This window comes from Lagenorhynchus albirostris, chromosome 1 (genome assembly GCF_949774975.1).
Source record: "Lagenorhynchus albirostris chromosome 1, mLagAlb1.1, whole genome shotgun sequence".
Classification (NCBI taxonomy): domain Eukaryota; kingdom Metazoa; phylum Chordata; class Mammalia; order Artiodactyla; family Delphinidae; genus Lagenorhynchus; species Lagenorhynchus albirostris.
Window position 1 is genome coordinate 184,260,983 of NC_083095.1, and position 21,434 is coordinate 184,282,416.

The 21,434-nt window shown below is 38.7% G+C and overlaps 1 protein-coding gene across 3 annotated transcripts in view; it reads left to right on the forward strand.

The window, feature by feature from the left end:
* Positions 1-3,825: 3,825 nt before the first annotated feature.
* Positions 3,826-21,434, forward strand: part of PRPF18 (pre-mRNA processing factor 18) — a 51,336-nt gene continuing 33,727 nt past the window's right edge. The window contains exons 1-4 of one of the 3 annotated variants that reach the window (XM_060162220.1): positions 3,826-4,028; positions 18,261-18,338; positions 18,453-18,479; positions 21,026-21,130. In XM_060162220.1, coding sequence (XP_060018203.1) covers positions 3,963-4,028; positions 18,261-18,338; positions 18,453-18,479; positions 21,026-21,130 — 276 coding nt within the window. In that variant the 5' untranslated portion in view covers positions 3,826-3,962. The remainder of the gene's footprint in view (positions 4,029-18,260; positions 18,339-18,452; positions 18,480-21,025; positions 21,131-21,434) is intronic. The other 2 variants (XM_060162227.1, XM_060162238.1) reach the window with 2 other exon arrangements.

Here is a 21,434-nt window from a genome sequence, read left to right on the forward strand (position 1 = left end):
AACATGAGGTCCTCAACTGTGGCGTCAGGGAAAGACATGCAGTTATATATATTCAACGTTATATTGTATTTCTACCACAACGGTGCAACAGTCATAACTAACTCCAAGAGCATAAATAATAGTAAAATGCAGTAATATAATTAGTAAGTAATAGGTTCTGTGTATTTATTACCATTGTTTCTAACATAATGTATTTAATTGTTAATAAACATTTAACTTTTAACCATGGCTGTGCTTAACAGCTGACTCCAAAATTCTTAAAAATAGAGCAGTGGGCTCTTGCAGGTCAGAATGGACTGGTCTGGCTCAAGCATGCCACTGGAACGGTTTCCACCACTCTCCAGGTCACACCTTCTGCACTTGCAAAGACTGACTCAATTCCAGTGTCAATTTTCTAGGGCACAGACTCTGGCCCGGATGAGGTCAGCTACCAGCCCACGGTGTGACCACACAAAAGCAGGCCTGTGAATATGGCTGGATCCAAATGGAGCCTACATCTTCTATTTAGGAAATTTGTGGAAGCACCACTGTGAGCGGGCAGGCACCCTGAGAGGCCCCATAACAGTGCTGCAGACACTGACACAGCTTCCTGCCCCGTCCTGTTTGTCAGGACTTCGTGCAAACCTACGTTCTGACTCATCTGCCCCCCGAGATTCCAAAATAATATATTAGATCAGTAGTTCTCAAAGTGTGGTCCCTGGATCCACAGCAAACGCCTCACTTGGGAACTTGTTCAAAAAGCAAATTCTTGGGCTCCTCCACTGACCTTTTCTGGGGGATGGAGACCCCCAGACCGGGTTTCAAAAACTCCTCTGGGTTATTCAGAGGCATGTTGAAGACAGAGGGCTACTGTATGAGATTTAAAAAAAAAAAATTTTTTTTTTTCATTTGTTTTTGGCCACACTGCTTGGCTTGCAGGATCTTAGTTCCATGACCAGGGGTTGAACCCTGGCCCTGGCAGTGAAAGTGCCAAGTCCTAACCACTGGACCACCAGGGTACTCCCTATATGAGATTGTATAGCTTTCAAAAAAGAAGTGACATTCTATCCTTTAGGACAGCAACAAAACAAACCCAGATGGTCCTGAGTAAATTTGGTATTTCCTCCATTCTCCAGAAATGACAGATACTCTCTTAGGATGGGCTATTTCAACAGAAGAATAATCTCATCAATCATATATATATATTGATTTTTACTATTTCTTCTTTTAATTCCTGTGAATACCTTAAATAGCCCCATACATGCTACTAAATTGTATTTATCTTTTATAATTTAACTTTTAGCTGGTAACGTCGTCAAGGGTAGGGATTATATATTGTATTTGGTTTAAGCCACAGAACTTAATATACTACAGAGCTCATAGAAGACATTTAAATATTGATTGAATAAGTATGAAGGTTGAAACAAATTCTCTTTTTTTTTGTCTGATCCTTTGTTTTCCTTCACTGGCGTTATTTAAAATTTATCATACATAATTTCTAAAGTAGTAGTGCTGAAATTTTATAAAGAATTTCAATAATAATTAAATAAAACAGAAAATGACTGCTCTCTGGATTTTTTTTCCAAATTATGGAATTTGTACAATTATAGTATAAAGAAGAAGAATCACCAGGGTTTCCATTGACAGGTAACAATCTGATATTTGGATGTGTTTCCTTCCAATCATTTTTCTAGGTTTATATGCTTTTCTTACCAAATGGAGACTGTATGCTATTTTTCTAGTTTTGTTATCCTACCTTTTTATTAAACATTATGTCATGAGCATTCTCATATCACTGAATTTTTTTTGAACATATTATTCAATTGTACGTCTGAACTATGACTTACCTAACCATTCCCCCATTTACGACATTTGGATTGTTTCCGACATATCCCTTTTTACATAACTGTTGTGATGGAAGGGGTTGCATATTTGAAAAACGAATACGAGTCCTTAGAATCAGGATTGAGTGTTTCTAAGCTCACCTGGTCATCTTTTTTCCCCTTTTATATTGAAAAGCTTCCTTATCAGTTTTCTTGTTCAAGCACACAACTCTCCTATTCTTCCATTTCAGGCCCTTATCAGGATTTAAAGCGCATGTTTACATAAACATCAAAATCAATGAACGTCTGAAATTTAAAAGGAGCCTTTTTACAGAAGTGACTATCTTCCCTGGTTTACATGAATTATCTCCCATCCGGCCAGCTGTTCCTTCTTCTCTGTAAACTTCCATTACTGTTACAATCACCTGCGTCAACTCTTCAGGTTTTTGTGTCATAATTTCTAAACCCTAAATCAGGAAAAAGCTAATAAATTGTTATTTGCTTATTGAATTATAGGTGACTCAGGAAACAGAAATCCATGTAAGAATGTTACCATGTTTATTCGTTGAAGGAGTTTGTTTTTTTTTTTCGGTAAAAGCTTTCAAAAGCCCTAAAAATTAGCAAAGCATCTTAGCTCAAAGAGTGAATTAACTTCCTATGTTAATTTATTTCTGGCAAAAGTCAGATATCTTTCAGATGAAATATAACCCAACGCACACGTATACAATAAAAATACTTTGTAAATCGAAACAAACCTCTTTTATTTTGCTAAACCATGTCACCCATTACGAACCGACTGAACTGAATAATATCTTTCCTTTTTGGGTGGGGAAAAGTAACATGTCAAATATTGTTCAGTAATGACTGAACTAGAAATTTAAAAACAGCTTCAATGGCATAGAACCAAAAATAAATGCATTGTAAACAGTTTTTAGGTCTTTTTAAAAAATAAATTTATTTATTTATTTGTTTATTTTTGGCTGCGTTGGGTCTTAGCTGCTGCGCGCGGGCTTTCTCTAGCTGCTGTGAGGGGGAGGGGGGCTACTCTTCATTGCGGTGCGCGGGCTTCTCATTGTAGTGGCTTCTCTTGTTGCGGAGCACAGGCTCTAGGCCCGTGGGCTTCAGTAGTTGTGCCTCATGGGCTCTAGAGCACAGGCTTAGTAGTTGTGGCGCACAGGATTTGTTGCTCTGCAGCATGTGTGATTTTCCCGGACCAGGGCTTGAACTGGTGTCCCCTGCACTGGCAGGCGGATTCTTAACCGCAGTGCCACCAGGGAAGCCCCAGTTTTTAGGTCTTTTAAAAATTAAAATCTCTGATATAATTTTTTCCCCAATTTAATATTGCTTCTTGGGTTGGACTTAAAAAATGAAAATCTCTGATTACATCTCCAATCATCTCACTGAAAATCTTGATTGCTGAACACGTGACCAAAGAGATCATCTCAGTTTCCTGGAGTAAATGTTCAATTATCACCAAGATATGTAAGCAATCTAGAACTCAGGGAGGAGAGACAACTCTACTTCTGAAATGACTTAAATGGATGTAATTGCCTAAGTTTACTGGAAGTTTCACAGGCTAGCAATGAACACTATACTTTTGAGCTAGTATTATTGTCCAGGGTTTTCTCACTCCAGCACATTGATTTTGGCAAGCAGGTAACTTCAGGAACTCCGACGTGGACTTCTCGTATAATAAGTAAAGATCTGGCATTAATGAACATAATTGAGGTGTTTTGCTAAGAAGCTTTTGCACCTGACCTAGCAGGTACAAGTAGGTATAATAACTTTTTTCTCCTTTTAAAATTGAAGTATAGTTGACATAGGTATATAACTTATTAAACAATGCAGCATCGATTTAGAAGACTCGTGTTTCAGCCCACGTTTGTTCACGTATCTACGGATGGGAAACTACAAGCGCGCTGCCGGAGGGCGCCGCCAGGGGCGCTAAGCCTCAGCGGCTTCGTCGACAACAGGCGTCCTGGGGCGCTCTTTCCTCTCGCTCACCTCAGCTTCCGCCGGAAGCGGCTCTGTCAGTTGTTGCCCTTCGGTATTTGGGCTCGCTATGTGTAGTGGGTTCTCGGCGGCTGGCTGGATGAAAAGGCTTGGTTCCGGGAGCCGGAGAGAGAAGAAGAAAACTCGAGCTTCAACCCGGGCAGCGAGATGGACGTTCTGAAATCGGAGATCCTCCGGAAGCGGCAGCTGGTGGAGGACAGGAACCTGTTGGTGGTGAGGATTCTTGGGGTCGTGGGGCGTTGGCGACGGAGGAGCTGAGCGTTTGCGTGGGGGAGGGGAGTCTGGGGGAGGGGAATGGTACTGAAAGGGTCCTTGCCGGATTGGGTTTAGCCAGAGCCCCTCCGCTACCCCGGAGCGGCTCCCTCTAGACCGCTGTGCCCTTGGCAATCACTTGGGAGCCTTTGGGATGGAGGTGTAGGAATTGCAGGAAAACCCGAGATTTTGGCGATTTCTCCTACCCGCCGCCCCACCTGTCCCTTATCCCCGTTCCCATCTGCCGGTATTCTTCGGACGTGCCCCAGTTTTTCTGGCCGTTCACTTATGTCGTTTTAGGAAGGGTTTGTGTTTTATGTATACTTCCTGTTTTGTCACACAGGATATTACAAAGATGTGGTCCAGGACCAAGACTTAGTAAAGTTAATAATTTTACTACTTCATCAAGGAGATAGTTAAGTGAAACTGCCGCCCCTCCCCCATTAGTGCTGAGCATTGAAGAATCAGTGACAGCTGGTAGTTTAGTGCTGTTGTCTTCATTCTTGTGAAGCATTGCTTTTCACCCTTCGTATAAATGGGAACAGAGTGAACAGGCAAATAATACCTTAGTACTGAAAATAGTTCTGACCTCACGGACCCTCTCAAAGAGTCTCAAGGACTCCAGGGGTCTTGTGGACCACACTTTGAGAACAGTCTGACTTAGGTCTTTGGATGTAGTGTATGATTGATGTTTATGATGTAGTGCAAGTAAGTTGGGATTGTTAGCTTGGCAGATGGCAGCTTTCATAATCATTGAAACTTTAAAAACAATTAACAAAGTGGAGCTAATTAAATAGAATGTTATTTAGCAAATGCGCGGGAAGCTGGGGAGAGAGCTTGTCCATAGCTGTAACTTGATATTTTCATCTGTACCTCAGGGGCCTTTTTCTTTTGATGAGTGGTTTCGGAGTATTTGAAAAAGCTAATTTAGGTGTTGAAATGCATAGTGGGTGTTAGAGCCAGGTGTTGAAATTTAAAGTGCTTTAGAGGGAGAATTGAATCATGAAGAGCTCAGCTCACTCTCAGGGCTTACAGTGCTGTTTGCATAATCAGGTTCTTTGTCATGGATATAGACCAGCCTTTAAAAATGATCAGTTACAAAAACACTGATTCTACATAATTGTTCTTAACTTATCATCACATATAAACTGTTTTTCTGGGATGTCTTTCGTTTTGTAATTTGATAGTAGATTTAATTACTCAGATAACCCTGGCCAGAAGGTAAGATTGATTTCCCAGTTAATACCAGCAAAGGAAATACATGAAATGGGGATTAAAATACTGAAAGTCATAGTTCTGGTAATATTAATAGTAATCTGCAAAGCATTATGCAGAATGCTTCATGTCTCATACCTCATATAATTTGTACAGCAGTCCCATAAAATTACTGCTACTCCCATTTATAGATGAGGAAATTGAAGCTAAAAGAAGTTAGATTGATTTACAGAATCGCACAGCTAGCAAGAGATAGAGTCTGAATTTGAATCCATCTCTCCCACTCTAAAGGTTGCTCTCTTCACCACTACAGACAGGCTGTTTATTTATCTCCACCCTGTGAACATAGAACTAGTTTTGATAGGGTTGACCTAACGATTAAATTACTTAAAATTAAATTAACATGTGAAAAGCACCCTAGTATGCTTTCTCATTTGAGCTTTATAACAGCTCTGCTTGGTGCATAGGGCAGTTAGGATGCTCTTTCCACGGATGACGAAGCCATCTCTTTTTTCACTGCCCTAGCCACAGTAAGAAATAAATCTGTATTTTCATCAGATACGTATGAAAAAAGTTTCATGCAACATTTCTTGTCTTAACTACATGTGATTCTATCATATGTTTCACTGTTTGAATCCATCCTGTTTCATTTTTAAAAACAGTTCTGGTTGGGGGTCAGTGAATCCTTTTCATTATCCTTTTCTGTAGCTGGGGAACACCTGTTTCTGTTTTTCCAGAAGCGCCACCTCCTCTTTGGTCATTTTGAGTGATGTCCCAGCTTTCTTTTTTTTTTTTTAAGCTTTATTGAACTATAGTTGATTTGCAGTGTAGTGTTTAATTTCTGCTGTGATTTCTACAGCAAAGTGATTCAGTTATACATATATATTCTTTTTCATTATGGTTTATCACAGGGTGTTGAATATAGTTCCCTGTGCTATACAGTAGGACCTTGTTGTGTATCCATCCTATCGATAGCATGGTGTCCCAGCTTTTTATTGTTAGTCTGAGAGTTGGATAGTAAACACTCAGCTTGTGAGAGCCCCTTTGTTAACCTCCTGTCACCTGTGCTAAGTGCTCTACGTGATGTAACTGCTTGGAGGTAAGTGCAGTGTCTGTATTGCTAGAATGCCAGCGCTTTGGCGCCCCGGTGTTGGTGAGTCTTCATTGAACTGCAAAGCCTCATTTATGTGGAAAGCCAGGCTACTGCAGGACTCAGTGGGGCTTAATTAGCAGTTTTATTAGTTGCAGTTTTGAGCATGGACTTTGTGTAAAATTTTAGCTTTGTTTTTTTCTCCAAAATTTTTTTAATATTTCCTATATTCAAGATACTACACTGTGTGCCACAGAGGATTTTTTAAAAAAGTAATGCTTGGTCCTTTTCTTTAAGGAACCTACTTTCAGTTTTACAGAGAAAAGAGAAGCCATCAGGCAGGAAATTCCTCACCTTTCCCCTGTTAAAGTGGATGAGATATTGGCTGTATGTTGGGTCAAACCTTCCACTTACATGTTGGAGCCCAGCTCTCATCTTTTGTAGCATCATCAGAATCTGAATAGCACTTGTCTCCTTTCTTTCTGTGTCTTCAGTCTCTACTGGCTTATCTCCAGCAGCACAGAACCATACACATCTCTCCCATCTTTTTTTTTTAAACACAGCCGTCCTTTTTCTTTACAGCCAAGCTTCTTATTTCCTACTCACTCCTTAACCTGATTTCTACCTGACAGTTGCACTGAATCCATCCTAATCAGGGGCCGCAGTGACTTCCATGCTTTCTTAACCTCAGCAGCATTTGCACTCGGCTAGTCCACTTTCTTTTTTTTTTTTTGCGGTACGCGGGCCTCTCTCACTGCTGTGGCCTCTCCTGTTGTGGAGCACAGGCTCTGGACACGCAGGCTCAGCAGCCATGGCTCACAGTCCTAGCCGCTCCGCAGCATGTGGGATCTTCCCGGACCAGGGCACGAACCCGTGTCCCCTGCATCAGCAGGCAGACTCTCAACCACTTCGCCACCAGGGAAGCCCTGGTCCACTTTATTCAGTCTTCCCTTGACGTCTCTTACCCCACAGCGTCCTGTTTTTCCTTCTTCTCAGTCTGCTTATTCCTGATCTCCTTTACAGGCTTCTTCTTTTTTTGGTTTTTTATTGTTCAGTTTTTATCCCTTAAATGTTGGTTTTCCTTAAAGTTCAGGCCTAGGCTACTTTCTCTTCACACTGAAAATTCTCTTACATTAATTTCATATTCACCTCTAGATTTCAGTTGCCACCTGTAACGGGTTCTTAAGTGGAGCCTTTGGATGGACTTCAGAGTATCCATCAGTTCCTTGAAATATTATAAAAAATTTAGCATGTATGTATACATGTGACCCCTCTTCCCCTCCTCCTGTTGATGATATTATTAAAGGGATATTTGGGGCTTCCCTGGTGGTGCAGTGGTTAAGAATCCACCTGCCAGTGAAGGGGACACGGGTTCGAGCCCTGGTCCTGGAAGATCCCACATGCCACGGAGCAACTAAGCCTGTGTGCTGCAGCTACTGAGCCTGCGCTCTAGAGCCCGCGAGCCACAACTACTGAGCCCGCGCGCCACAACTACTGAAGCCCGCGTGCCTAGAGCCCGTGCTCCGCAACAAGAGAAGCCCCCGCAATGAGAAGCCCGCGCACCGCAACGAGGAGTAGCCCCCGCTCGCTGCAACTAGAGAAAGCCCACGCGCAGCAACGAAGACCCAACGCAGCCAAAGATAAACAAATAAATTTATAAAAAAAAATAAAGCGATCTTTGACAAAAAGGTCAAGAACCAGTCATTTCTGGGCTGGTGAAAATCTCTGTGCCCATTTATCCCTACCACCAATCAGCTGTTCCAGTTCTAAACCTGTTTCATTTATTCAGGCCTTTGAACTTGCCTTTCTTCACACTTGTTCCTTGCTTTGCTTGCACGGTCTTCTGTAATCCTCTCCAGTGCCTCTTTCTTTAGTGGTCATTTAGGAGCCTTTCATGTTTTTTTGGTATAGTCAGAAAACAGTGTGGTAGGGAGTTTGTCATGTTGATACCATGTTTTGACATCTGCAAAGAAGATTTATTTTCCTCAGCATTTCACTGTGAAAAAATTTAAATGTACCGAAAACTCAAAAGAATTATACAGTGAACACCCATACGTCTACCATCTAGATATTGCGATTAAACCTGTGATTAATATTTTAATATATTTGTTTTGTCATGTAACTGTCCATCTCTCCATCATTGTATATCCCTTCATCAATCCATCTAGCAATGCAGAAAGTACTTTTACCTCAGAATAGTAAAACAGGCAGAACATTTTAGGATAGTGGAAGGCTGCTTCTCCACAATTTGACGAGAGGCACTCACAAGCTAAGTCATTACTGTTTCACCTCTCACAGATGAACCATAAAAGGCTGGGAAACCACTTGAAATGGCTAGAGGTGAGGCGGCTCTTCTGGAACAGCAAATCCATAGACAAGTGTTTTCCAGCTGCAGACAGGGTCATGAAGACAATGTACTGATCTTTATGCAGTTCAGATTAATTTACAGACATTGATACACTTTACCCCTAAAATGTAATGTAACATAATTGCCAAAATATAATTTGGCGTGTATATCATTGACTAGTGTTCAGTGTTCGTTTATACTTTCTTTGGTATGTCAGCAAAATTTTATGTATGAAGAAATACACAAATCATAAGTGTACCTACCATTCAGTGAATTGTGACAAATGCATATGCCTGTGTATCCCAGTCTGTATCAAGATACAGATACTACCCTCGTTCCACCTTCCAGTCAGCCCCTCCCCCAAGAATACACTGCTGTACTGATTTCTTTCCACTGTCCCTTGGTTTTGCCAGCCCTATAACTTCACGTAAATGGGATCATACTATGTACTCTTATATGACCCACTTTGTTTAATGAGAATAATGTTTTGAATTTTATTCATGTTGTTGCATGTATCAGTTGTTTACTCCTTTTTATTGCTGAGAAGTATTCCGTTATACAAATAGACCCAGTTTGTTAATCTGTTCTTCTGATAATGGGCAGCTGGGCTGTTTCCAGGATTTAGCAATTATGACTAAATCTGCTGTGGACCCTTTTGTGCACGTCTCGTGTTTTCATTGCTCTTAGGAAAATGCTAGGGAGTGGAATTGCTATGTCATGGTGTACATTATGGGTTTAGTTTTATAGAAATCCACCAGACCTTTTTCCAAAGTGGTTGGACCGTGTCACACCTTCACTAGCAAAGTAAAAGCGTTCAGATCTTTACATTGTGTCAACAGTTTGTGTTGTCAGTCTTTAATTTCAGCCATTCTGGTGTATGTAATAAGCCAACTTACCAATTTTTCATGGTGATTGTTGACCGTATCCTATCTAGGCATGTAAAATAGTATAACCTGTTGGAAAACAGTTTGGTAATGTCTTAAAAAGAAAACATAGGCCTGCTACGTGAACGAGCTATTCCACTCCTTGACATTTACTCAGGAGAGTAAGATATTCTTTTTTAAAATTAATTAATTAATTAATTATTGGCTGCTTTGGGTCTTCGTTGCTGCCCGCAGGCTTTTCTCTAGTTGTGGCGAGCGGGGGCTACTCTTCGTTGCGGTGCTTGGGCTTCTCATTGCGGTGGCTTCTCGTTGTGGAGCACGGGCTCTAGGTGCGCGGGCTTCAGTATTTGTGGCACGCGGGCTTCAGTAGTTGTGGCTCGTGGGCTCTAGAGCGCAGGCTCAGTAGTTGTGGCTCATGGGCTCTAGAGTGCAGGCTCAGTAATTGTGGCTCGCAGGCTCTAGAGCACAGGCTCAGTAGTTGTGATGCACGGTCTTAGTTGCTCCGCGGTACGTGGGATCTTCCCGGACCAGGGATCGAACCCATGTCTCCTGCATTGGCAGGTGGATTCTTAACCACTGCACCACCAGAGAAGCCCAAGATACTCTTATTATAAGAGCTAAAAGCTTTATGGTTTCATGTTTTATAAAAAACAGTTAAAATTTTTTTTGAATCAGTTTCTTTGTATGATGGGAGGTAGGGGTGTGGTTTATTGTTTTCCATGTGATTATCCATTTGTTCCAGCACCATTTATTGAAAATATTTTTCTTTTCCCTTTGGTTGCTTTTGGCATCATCAAAAATCAGTAATAGTTTAACTGTGGCTCCGTTCTGGGTGCTCTGCTCCCTTGTCCTAATCTGTTTGTTGATCCTTATGCCTGTGCCACACTGTCTTGATTGCTGTCGCATTCTGGTGAGTTGTAACGTCAAGCAGTGTAAATGCTACCACTATTTAATTTAATTTTATTTTTATTGAAGTATAGTTGCTGTACAATATTATATAAGTTACAGGTATACAATACAGTGATTCACAATTTTTGAAGGCTGTATTCCATTTATAGTTATTATAAAGTAATGGCTCTATTCCCTGTGTTGTACAATACATCCTTGTAGCTTATTTTATACCTAATAGTTTGTACCTCTTACTCCCCTCCCACTGTATTGCCCTCGCCCTTCTCCTCTCTCCACTGGTAACCACTAGTTTGTTCTCTATTATATCTGTGAGTCTGTTTTTTTAAAATATTCACTAGTTTGTTGTACTTTTTAGATTCCACATACAAGTGATATCAAACGGTAGTTGTCTTTGTCTGTTTCACTTAGCAAATGCCCTCTAAGTCCATCCATGTTGCTGCAAATTTTATTCTTTTTTATGGCTGAGTAGTATTTCATTGTGTATATATACCCCATCTTCTTTATCCATTCATTTGTTGATGGACACTTTGGTTGCTTCCATATTGTGCTATTTATTTTTTAAGCAGCTTTATTGAGGTATAATTGACACACAGTAAACCGCACATATTTAAAGTATACAGTTCGGTGAGTTTTGCCATGTTTACACCTGGATGCTGTCACCACAATGAAGAGAGTGAACGTGTTCATCTCACCCCAGAGTTTCCTTGTGCCCCTTTGTGATCCTGCTTTCCTGCTCCACCTGTGCCCTACCCACCCTGTCCACAGGCTACCACCGGTCTGCCTTCTGTTACTTTACATTAGTTTGCATTTTGTAGAGTTTTATGTAAACAGGATTTTTCAGTATGTTCCTCTCTTACCTGCTTTCTTTCAATCAGCCTAATAATTTTTTTTTTTTTTTTTTTTTTTGTGGCACGCGGGCCTCTCACTGTTGTGGCCTCTCCCGTTGCGGAGCACAGGCTCCGGACATGCAGGCTCAGCGGCCATGGCTCACAGGCCCAGCCGCTCCACGGCATGTGGGATCTTCCCGGACCGGGGCACGAACCCGCGTCCCCTGCATCGGCAGGCGGACTCTCAACCACTGCGCCACCAGGGAAGCCCCCAACCTAATAATTTTGAGATTCATTTATGCATTTGTCTGTATCAAGACTTCATTATTTTTGTTACTGAGCAGTATTCCACCATTGTATGGATATACCTCAATTTGTTTATTCATTAGCCTGTTGATGGGCATTCAGATTATTTCCATTTTTTTGGCTATTATGATAAAGCTGCTGTGAACATTGGTGTACAGGTTTCTGTATGGACATATACTTTCATTCTCTTGAGTGAATGCCTAGGAGTGGAGTGGTTGGATCATACAGTAAGTGTCTGTTTAACTTTATTTTCTTAAAGACTTTGTAAGATTGGTGTTATTTCTTTCATACATTTTTACATAATTTTATATGTAATGATATAAATATATATATGATTATGAAGTACATAGAATTCACCTGTGCAGGGGAGATTTTGGTTTAGTTTTCTATTTTGGATGGCATCATTGAGAATACATACTGCCTAGCTAACAGGATCCCTTGACAGTTGACAGTTCTTTCACTTTGAAAATCATTGTGTCTCTTTAAGTTGTGTTTGAGTGCCCAACCATTAGGTTTATTACCTCAGGCTCTTTAAGGCTTATTTCCATTCTTCAGCCAGAAACGGACCCTGCCATGTGGTTCGTGATCTCACACGTATTGCTCTGCTTTGGATGTCCAGGCTGTGTATTTGTTAGCTCTCCAGTGTCTTTTTGTAGAACTCTTGATGATGTTTGTGTTTCATTTATATAAACACCAAAAACCTTAATCTGATTGAAGGAATGATGATTCTAATTAATGAAATGGTGACAGTCATGTTGCCTGTGGTTTTTAAATTTTGACTCTCCCTTATTAGTGTGGGCCGACGTTTCTGGTGATGTGGTAGAAAGACTTGTACTCTTTAGACCCGCGAATCTCAGGTTTATAATCCAGACAGTACAGCTTGGACAAAGTCCAAGAATAACATGTATGAAGCACCACACAGGAATTAGGTTCTGTCTTTAAAAGGAGAAGTGCTCTTTATACCCTTTTCAACTCATTTCTAAAATCTGCAGGAGTGAGAGGCCCAAAGGAAAGGTCAGGTGCTTTAGGAGAGAACCCAAATAAATGTACTGTCAGTTCACATGGTGTCTTAAAATCCTTACCAGCCACTTTCAGACTTGTGTTTGTAGGGTTCTGTTGTATATTCTGTCGTTAATTCAGCAAACTTAGAGTTCAAAATCTTCGAGTTTAGCCAGAAAGGAAACTTAAATTTGTGAAATGAGTAAACAAGTCCTAAAGTCTCATTGGGGCTCCATGACTAGAGAGCTCTTTAACTTTGGGCAAGTTCTCTACCCTGCCTGACTTACCTATAAAGGGGGGTGTATTATTAATGCTTACATCCTACAATTTCAATTCTGTCATGAATGTATCCACCATACTTTGTATTTCAAAGTATGTTTTCAGTGTGCTTTATAAAATAATGTTTTATAATTAGAAGTCACTGCTTAACTTGCTTTTCTTATATAAACTGCTCTTGTTTCTAAACAAAAGTGTGCAGAGTGACATCTGAAACATGGTAGGGAACTTTTTTTTTTTTTTTTTTTTTGCGGTACGTGGGCCTCTCACTGTTATGGCCTCTCCCGTTGCGGAGCACAGACTCCGGACTCACAGGCTCAGCGGCCATGGCTCACGGGCCCAGCCGCTCCGCGGCATGTGGAATCTTCCCAGACCGGGGCACGAACCTGTGTCCCCTGCATCGGCAGGTGGACTCTAAACCACTGCGCCACCAGGGAAGCCCCACCCTTTTGTTTTTGACAACCTTTTGTTGCCCTGAAGTGAGGGGTCACATAGTATGAAGCAAAATGTTTATATTTTTCTCACTAGGACTCTTTAAAATGAAACGCAAATTAATTTTCAAAAATTAAATGTATTGTTAATAGGTAATGCATTCAAATGATTCAAAATTCAAAACATACTAAAGGGTGTACAATAAAAAGTTTCCTTTTTACCCATGTCCCTCAGCTGTACGGTTCACCTCCTCCAAAGCAGCTAACATTATCAATTTTGGGGTCTCCTAGAGTTATTTCATGCATATAAAAGCAAATGTGAAGAAGCAAATATCTTTTCTCCTTTTTGAATACAAACGGTAGCATACTAGATTCACTCTTCTGCACTTGCTTTTTTCATTTATAAAAATATAGAAACCACTTAATTAAAAAAAAAACCCTCGTTTAACAGAAACTGAGGAAACCCTGAAATTGAAACAATAAAGAACTATAGTAACCAATATGAAAGTTACTGGAAAACAGTAAATAATAAAACAATAATTAGGGCAAATAATGCATTAATAAATTGTTTATTTGTTCTAATGTTCTAATTGTTCTAAATGTTCTAATAAATTGGAAAATCAAAGTGAAATAAGTGACAAAAAAACAAGAAATAGAAAATCTGAACAAACCAGTAGGTAAGGAAGAAACAAGAAAGTTGTCTGACAGCCAAGGGAAGAAAGCAATTGAAGAAGGAGGGAATTAGCAGTTGACTTGAAGATCCTTTAGTTTTGCACCTAGTTAGTTATGGCCTCAGGGGATTTTTCAATGGAGCATTAAGAATGGACTCCCAGCTGTTGGGCAGCTGCAAAGAGACCTGGAGGTGAGGAAATGGAGACCGAATAGAGAAATGTTTTATTGTCCTTCTGCTGTAATTGGTACTTAGCATGATACCCAGCACAGAGTAACGAATTTTTCCTTTAAGGTTGCAGAGTCTTGAACATATGTAAGTGATGATCATTTGTGCCAATAGAGAAGGAAAAGGTGAAGATGCAGAAAATAGATAACTGACTATGAGAAAGGCAGGAGAAATTGAGATCTGGAAGACAGCTGGAAGGGGTTGGCCTTAGGGCGAGGGTTTCCTCTTCCATTCTGAGATGCAGAAGGGATTGGTGCTGGGAGGAATTCGGAGTTCTTGTTCGCTGGCTTCCCTTTTCTCTGTAGAGTGACTTAGTCATTTGCTGGAAATAAGGGGAGAAATAAAGGGCTTAGAGGTTTGAGAGAATGGAGAATGAATAATGATCAGTGTAGACAATAGGAGAGAAAGATGGGTAAATACATCAGGATCAGTGGGCAACATTGGGACGCAAGTGGTTTCCCAGCATTTAAGAGCTAGGTGCAGGCGTGGACAGTGCCAGCAAGTGGACTCTTGTAGGACAGAACACTTGTCGGTCTCAGGACCCCTTTACATTCTTAATTACTGATAGCTCCAGAGAGCTTTGTTTATGTAGAATGTATTTATTGATAATTACTCTATTAGAAATTAAAACTGGGATATTGAAAATGTATATTTATATTCTCTGTACAAGTACAATAAAAAATCCATCATGTTAGCGTAAATAATACATTTTTACGAAAACTATGTTTTCCAAAACAAATGAAATTTAGTGAGAAGAATGGCATGTTTTACATTTTGCAAATCTCTTTAATCTCTGGTATATAAGAAGACAGTTGGATTCTCCTGTTTCTTTTTTCAACCTGTTGCAATATGTTGTTTTTGTTCAAGTATGTGAAGAAAATTCATCCTGAAACAGAGGTAGTTGGAAAAGGGAGTATTTTAATAGCCTTTTCAGTAATTGTGGACGTTTTTCTTTGATACTACGCCAAAACTGGGTAAGTGGTAAGTTTCTTAAAGATTAGCTAAGAGCTTAGATTCTGACACATATCAATAGACTTTTCGTGTACTAAAACCCATTGACCTGTTCTGCTCTAGATCTATTCTGATTTATCCTGGTCATAGATCTTTTGCCTGTGCATGATTTTGTGAACTCTTGCGTTTGTTAACATCATGAGTTTTTTCAACTTTGCTGAGTTATGCAGATCTTCTAAATGTTGGTGTGTTTCATTAGACAGTATTTTAAAAATTACATTTGTTAATGTCACCACTGATTTCATCAGAAAAGCCTTTAAGTATTGGGAAGCCATCCAGTTCACAGTGAGGGATACCACTTTTCTACCCTTCTGATTTTCGCTTGACAGGTGGAATTTTATCATAGGCAACAAATACTATCATTGTTTTCCTTTAGGTGACAGGTTTGCTCTGTTCAGTTTTGAGAAACTGTTTGCCAGATATGCAGGTCTGAATAATCAACCAGTTTGCTTTTCTTTGAGAGGACTGTCCTACGCCATTATATAGTGGAAGTGCTTCATATATTTCATTTCATTTCGTCATACCAAATATTAAAAGGCCATGTGCTCCAGGGATGAGATTTAGTAAAATTGTACTTTATCAAGATATTCTTAAGAGAAACTGGCTTTTTTATTTTCCTGCAAGTGCATGGTGGTGAAGAATACAATGACCACTGGTACATAAACTTAGCCTTCATTTATGCTAAGGTTCCAGTAGTTTTCGTCACCATTGCTTTTGTACCATCAGTGCAGGTCTGAGCACGGTGAAAAAGGGGTGGGCACATATATCTTAGTATTATTATGAAAATGAATTTTACCTAGTGGAACCTCTGAAAAGGTCTTAGGGACCCCCCAGAAGTCCACATTTTGAGAATTGATGTTCAAGGCATAAGGTTTTGTTAGGTGTGTTCAATGGAATTGAGAGACGGTAGTAAAAGATACCATAGTTAAAGATTGGACCATGGTCTCTGGCCTGGAGAGTCCTTTTACTTTCTTCCTACGTATCAGCTCATTCTGAGAGGCCGCCAGTACGTTTGTCAACGCACTTATTTGAAATATGATGAGTACATGCTACATAGTCAAAAGGAACAATTTATGATGCTGAAATGAGTTTTGGGAGTGAAGAACTGTAACTTGAATACTAGATCAGCACAAAGGATTTAAGGACCAGTGTTCTTAATCCTGCTTCTGTTAACCCATGAGGCTCACTGAGTTCTGGGAAAGTCACCTGAACTTTCTAATTCTCAGGTTTCTCACCTCCACAGTGGGATTAGTATTTGCGCCCACATTTCTTAGAGTAGTTTTGATGTTCAGGTGATACCATCAGTTCTGTACGCCGGGTAACATCTTCATCTTTATACCTGTAAAGCTGTGCTTGGGGTACAGCAGAAAAGTCAGTAAATATTTATTGAGTTAATGAATGAACTTAAAAAAACTGTTATGAGCTGTTAGTTTTAAACATACACACCAATAGAGTTGTATAATGAATTCCTGTCTTTCCTCAACACACATAACTCTAGAAGATAAGACCATGTTTTTATAGAATTAAGATCACCACCAACAAAATTAAAATTGGGTCCTTAATACCATCAAATACTCCTCTCGCATTTGAATATCCCCAATTGAATTAAAATAAATACATACATATGTTTTTACAGTTGGTTTATTCAAATCAAATCCACACAAAGTCCACTCATTACATTTGTTTATTATGACTCTTAGTTTCTTTTCATTGCAAACATTTTCCAGGTCCCCCACTTTTTTTTATGCATCAACTTGTTGGAGAAACTGGGGCTAGTTTTGTAAAATGTGCTCGTGTTTGATTGCTTCCCAGTGGTGTTTTGAGCTTTTTCCTCTATTCCTTACATTTCTAGGAAGCTGGAAGTTAATTGTTTGATTAGATTCCGATTTAGATTTTTAGGGAGAACACTTCTAAGTGGTCTGCTGTGTACTTCCGATGTGTTTCACATAGGACGTACGTGGTATTGATGCCAAACTTGAGCAGTGGGTTCAAGTGCGGCAGCCTTATCTTTCTGTTGTTCATCATCACACTTTCTTGTCATGGTTTTAGCATCCATTGATGATCACTGCCTGAGTGAGTGAGCTTTGGAACTGTGAGGTGCTAACTACATGTGTGGAGGTATTATTGAGGTACTGTTTCGGTTACTACTGGAAAAGTAGGGCAGTATCTTTATTTGAGCTAAGTTATCAATGACATAATATCTAAGAAGCAGATAGTAACAAGCCTACAAATTAGGGACTGTGTTTTTTACATTATAATTGATGTAAAATATTTCATTAGTTGAGGTGTTCAACATAGTGATTTGATAGTTTTATACATTACAAAATGATCAGGGAACTGCATTTTTAACAGGATAATTTTATGCATAGCATGGAAAGAACTAACCTTTTTTTTTCCACCTGCCTCACTAGATTTAGAGTTTGTCTCTTAACAGCATGTCATATTAAAACAAATACCTTTGAACCATCTTTTTACTAAAGAGACTCTCCAAAACCATTCTGTCTCGATTATTATAAAAACTTGTTTAATACTAATACAGTTGATCATTACAGTAAGATTCCAGATGACAAAAAAGAATTTGGACACACCCTTGGAGCTCTCTTCGTAATGAGATTAACATGTCAGCTGAAGCTACCATAATTTTGGTTTGGTTGGTTCTGTTAGGAGAAAATAATTAAAGTGTCTCATTTTACGTGGTTCGTAATGAATCCATTTGTAGACATTGAATTCAGACACTGAGAAACTAAATAAAAACAATGTGAACATTTGGAAAATGTGGGTGGTTTCTTCTTTGTGCTGTTGGATATGTCCGTCAAACTGATGCTGCAAGAGAAATAACTCATGTTTAGAACAGGGGCTGAGCACAGGTGGTGTGTTCAGGAAATCAGTATAATCTCCGTGAACGAAAAAACTTTACAGTTCTTGAAAAACTTGCAAGGTTGTTGACCAAGGGACATGAAATTTTACCCAAAGACATTAACTTACTTCTTTCTTCAATAGGAAAATAAAAAATATTTCAAGCGTAGTGAACTTGCAAAAAAAGAAGAGGAAGCATATTTTGAAAGATGTGGCTACAAGGTATGAATGCCTGCTTTTATGTTAAATTGATGTTTCTGAGTTTAAATTTATACAGCTGTTGTTAAAGTGTCAAAACGATTGATCTCTGTTCAATTTATTAATGTTATACATTAGCCTATAAATGAGAAGCCATCTGGAGAGGTATGAGTTTTTGTTTTTCTTTCCTTTTTCTTTTTTTTTAATCTTGAATTCAGGAAAATACATGCATGACTTTTGGCTTGGAATGGTTTGGCTTTTTGTGGACAGCATGAAGTGGCTTGAGATCAAAGCTTGATTTTTTTTCTTTTTAATTAAGTCCTGGATCTGATACTGCCTCATTTTCATCACCATCACCACCACTCCTCTCCTCACCTCTCCCAATAAAAGTTCAGTTTTAAAGGATTCAAAAGATTTTATTCATTCAACAACAGTGGCATTAGCAGTGGTATTTTCCCTGCTTTCTCCTGAATATTTTAAGCCATTGTTTTTATGTTTGCAATGTTAATAATCCCTTTTGGCCCTAAGTACCTCTGCCTGATATACAGTGTCATTTTGTGTAATAAGGTATCACATTTCAAACACTGCTTAGTCTATTGGATAGAAAATGTGATCTTGAAATATTTGTTAGAAATAAATGAGTTATCTGGAAGACTTTGTATACTTTAGAAGCATGACTAAAATTATCTTTGAGATTACCAGTTAATAATATATTGGGGTTTTTATTGGGAGGGGTTAAAGGTAACGAGGTGAAGTTGTGTTTAAATTATTTTATAAGAAGGCGAAATCTAGTTGAATAATTTTTTAAACAAAGTTCAGAGGTTCTATTGAAATAATTTTGACAAATCATAAATTTGAAATCGACTTTTTGCTTGTGAAACATCAATATAAAATAATACTCTTGTGCACGTAATGGAGAAAGTTCTGGAAATTAATTTTATCTGGCAGAGCATTTCTAGAAAGAAGCATGAGGAATGCAAATGGTATGTATATGCGTTTGCTTTCTTTTGGTACTTTTGGGAGAGGGCAAGTGTTGAAAATGTATTTCTGATAGGTTTCTAAAATATGAAAGTTTATATTTTGATATTTTCCATAGGTACATTGATTTCATTTGCTTCTAGTTTAGGAAATTAAGATACGTTTTATGTAAATAACCATCGAATAGATATTCAGAAAGAAGAATTCTCATCTTTTGTTTGCCCAGCATTATCTAAACTCACACTTGAACTAGAATAAGAATCACTTAACCATGCGTTTTAGTCTGCTGACTTGTTGCTTTCCCAGATCCCTGAATTTGATTGTTTTCAACTTTTTGATAAGGTAGGAAAATAATTTAAACAGTGACGATTTTGCTTTGTTTAGATTGCTTCCGTGATAATGGCAGTACTTTCTTGCTTATATAGAGGAAAGCAGTGAAGCAAAATCATTACTGTAAAGGTGCTGCTTGTAACCTTGAGTCCAGCTGACAGAATGTCTTAGATCTTTTCCTTAAAGTTATTCACTGCCATTCTATAATTGAAAATGCTTTTTATCCTGAGATTTTGGGAGCAATATCTGTTTTTATGCTTAAAAAGAAAGCACAGGGTTTTCGATATAAAGCCTTTTAATATTTCCTTCTTGGTAGTAATGAAAATACAGCATGTGTTTCTTTTATTCTTTTATAAAAACCAGTTACCGTTTTTTTTAAAGGCTTGATGCTAATTTGGTCTGTGAAAATATGAAAGTTTAGTTTTTTTACCTAAATTTTCTGTTACCACTGTTAACACTGATTAACATAATCTTTAATCTATAGAATCATAAATTATATCATTTTAACCATATAACCTTTCTTAACTGAATGTGAGTTTTTCCTTAATGTTGATCTTTTTTGTTTTTTGATCTTCTTTTGGCACCTTAGATTTGTCTTATGGTTCAGATGGAAAACCATGTTTCAGTATCTTTTTTACAGACCACACAGTGGGGCTTATAAATTGCTGAACTCAATTTTCGTAAACTGTGACTTGGGCAGCAGACTCAAGAAAATATATAAAGAAATTTTTTTCTCTGCAGGTTCATATGAGCAAGAATGTCCACTCTGTTCTTTCTGTACTATGAGTAGAGAGGTGCTGGTTTTCATTATTTTCCCACAAGATTCACAGCTCAGTTTGTGGGCAAGTTCTGTGTAGCATCGGAAAGTTTTCTGCATGTCCAGCAGTGATTCCTGTGCACTTGGAAAAACACCTTTCAAAAATCAGGAGAGGAAAATCAGGAGAGGAAAGAGCTGGAGCTTGAGGCTTCACAGGTTTTTGTTAGAGAGCAGTTCCTTTCTTTGGTCTTCATTTTAAACCCAGAGCAAGGATCAAATAACCCTGTAAGATGATTTTCTCAAAAAGGAGAAGCAAGCTGATTGTTTCTAAGAAGAAAGTAAAAATCATGGAGTCTAGGGAGAAAATGAGTCTAAATTTCAGCCTTTTAAAGTTTTTGACTGTGGAAACCATTATACTTCTGTAGCAAGAATGCTGTCTCCTGGGTGCATGGTCTCTGCTTGGGTGTCCTGAGCTCTCACAAGCATGTACATCGATTATGAGCTCTTTGCTCAGAGGAACATTTAGAAAACCTTCAATATTTAAAACATGTTTAATTTCGGTGAATACCTAATGTATAGAATGATAAATGTTAAACCATGTTATATTTTAAAAGGAGAATTTCGTTTCTTTTGGCTATTAATGTAGATACAGCCAAAAGAGGAGGACGAGAAACCATTAACTTCATCGAATCCAGTATTAGAACTTGAACTGGCAGAAGAAAAATTACCCATGACTCTTTCTAGGCAAGAGGTAAGTTTTTATACGAATGTTTTGTGGGAAAAAAACTCCACAGCATTTGCATTTAGTTCTTTCCCATAACTTTTGTCATTATCTCCCGTATAAAATGACTTAACTGGCCAGCTGCACAGTATTCTAGTTCAATTTTCTTTATGAGGTTCTAAATTAATCTCTGCTTTTCTAGGTATGGTTGTCTAATATCTTATGTCTTAAGTTGTTTTTAAAGAACGTATCATTCTGAACTTTAAAAACTAAACACATTCTAAGTATAATTAAATGCATATATTCTAAATAATTATACTTGATAAGTTGTCTA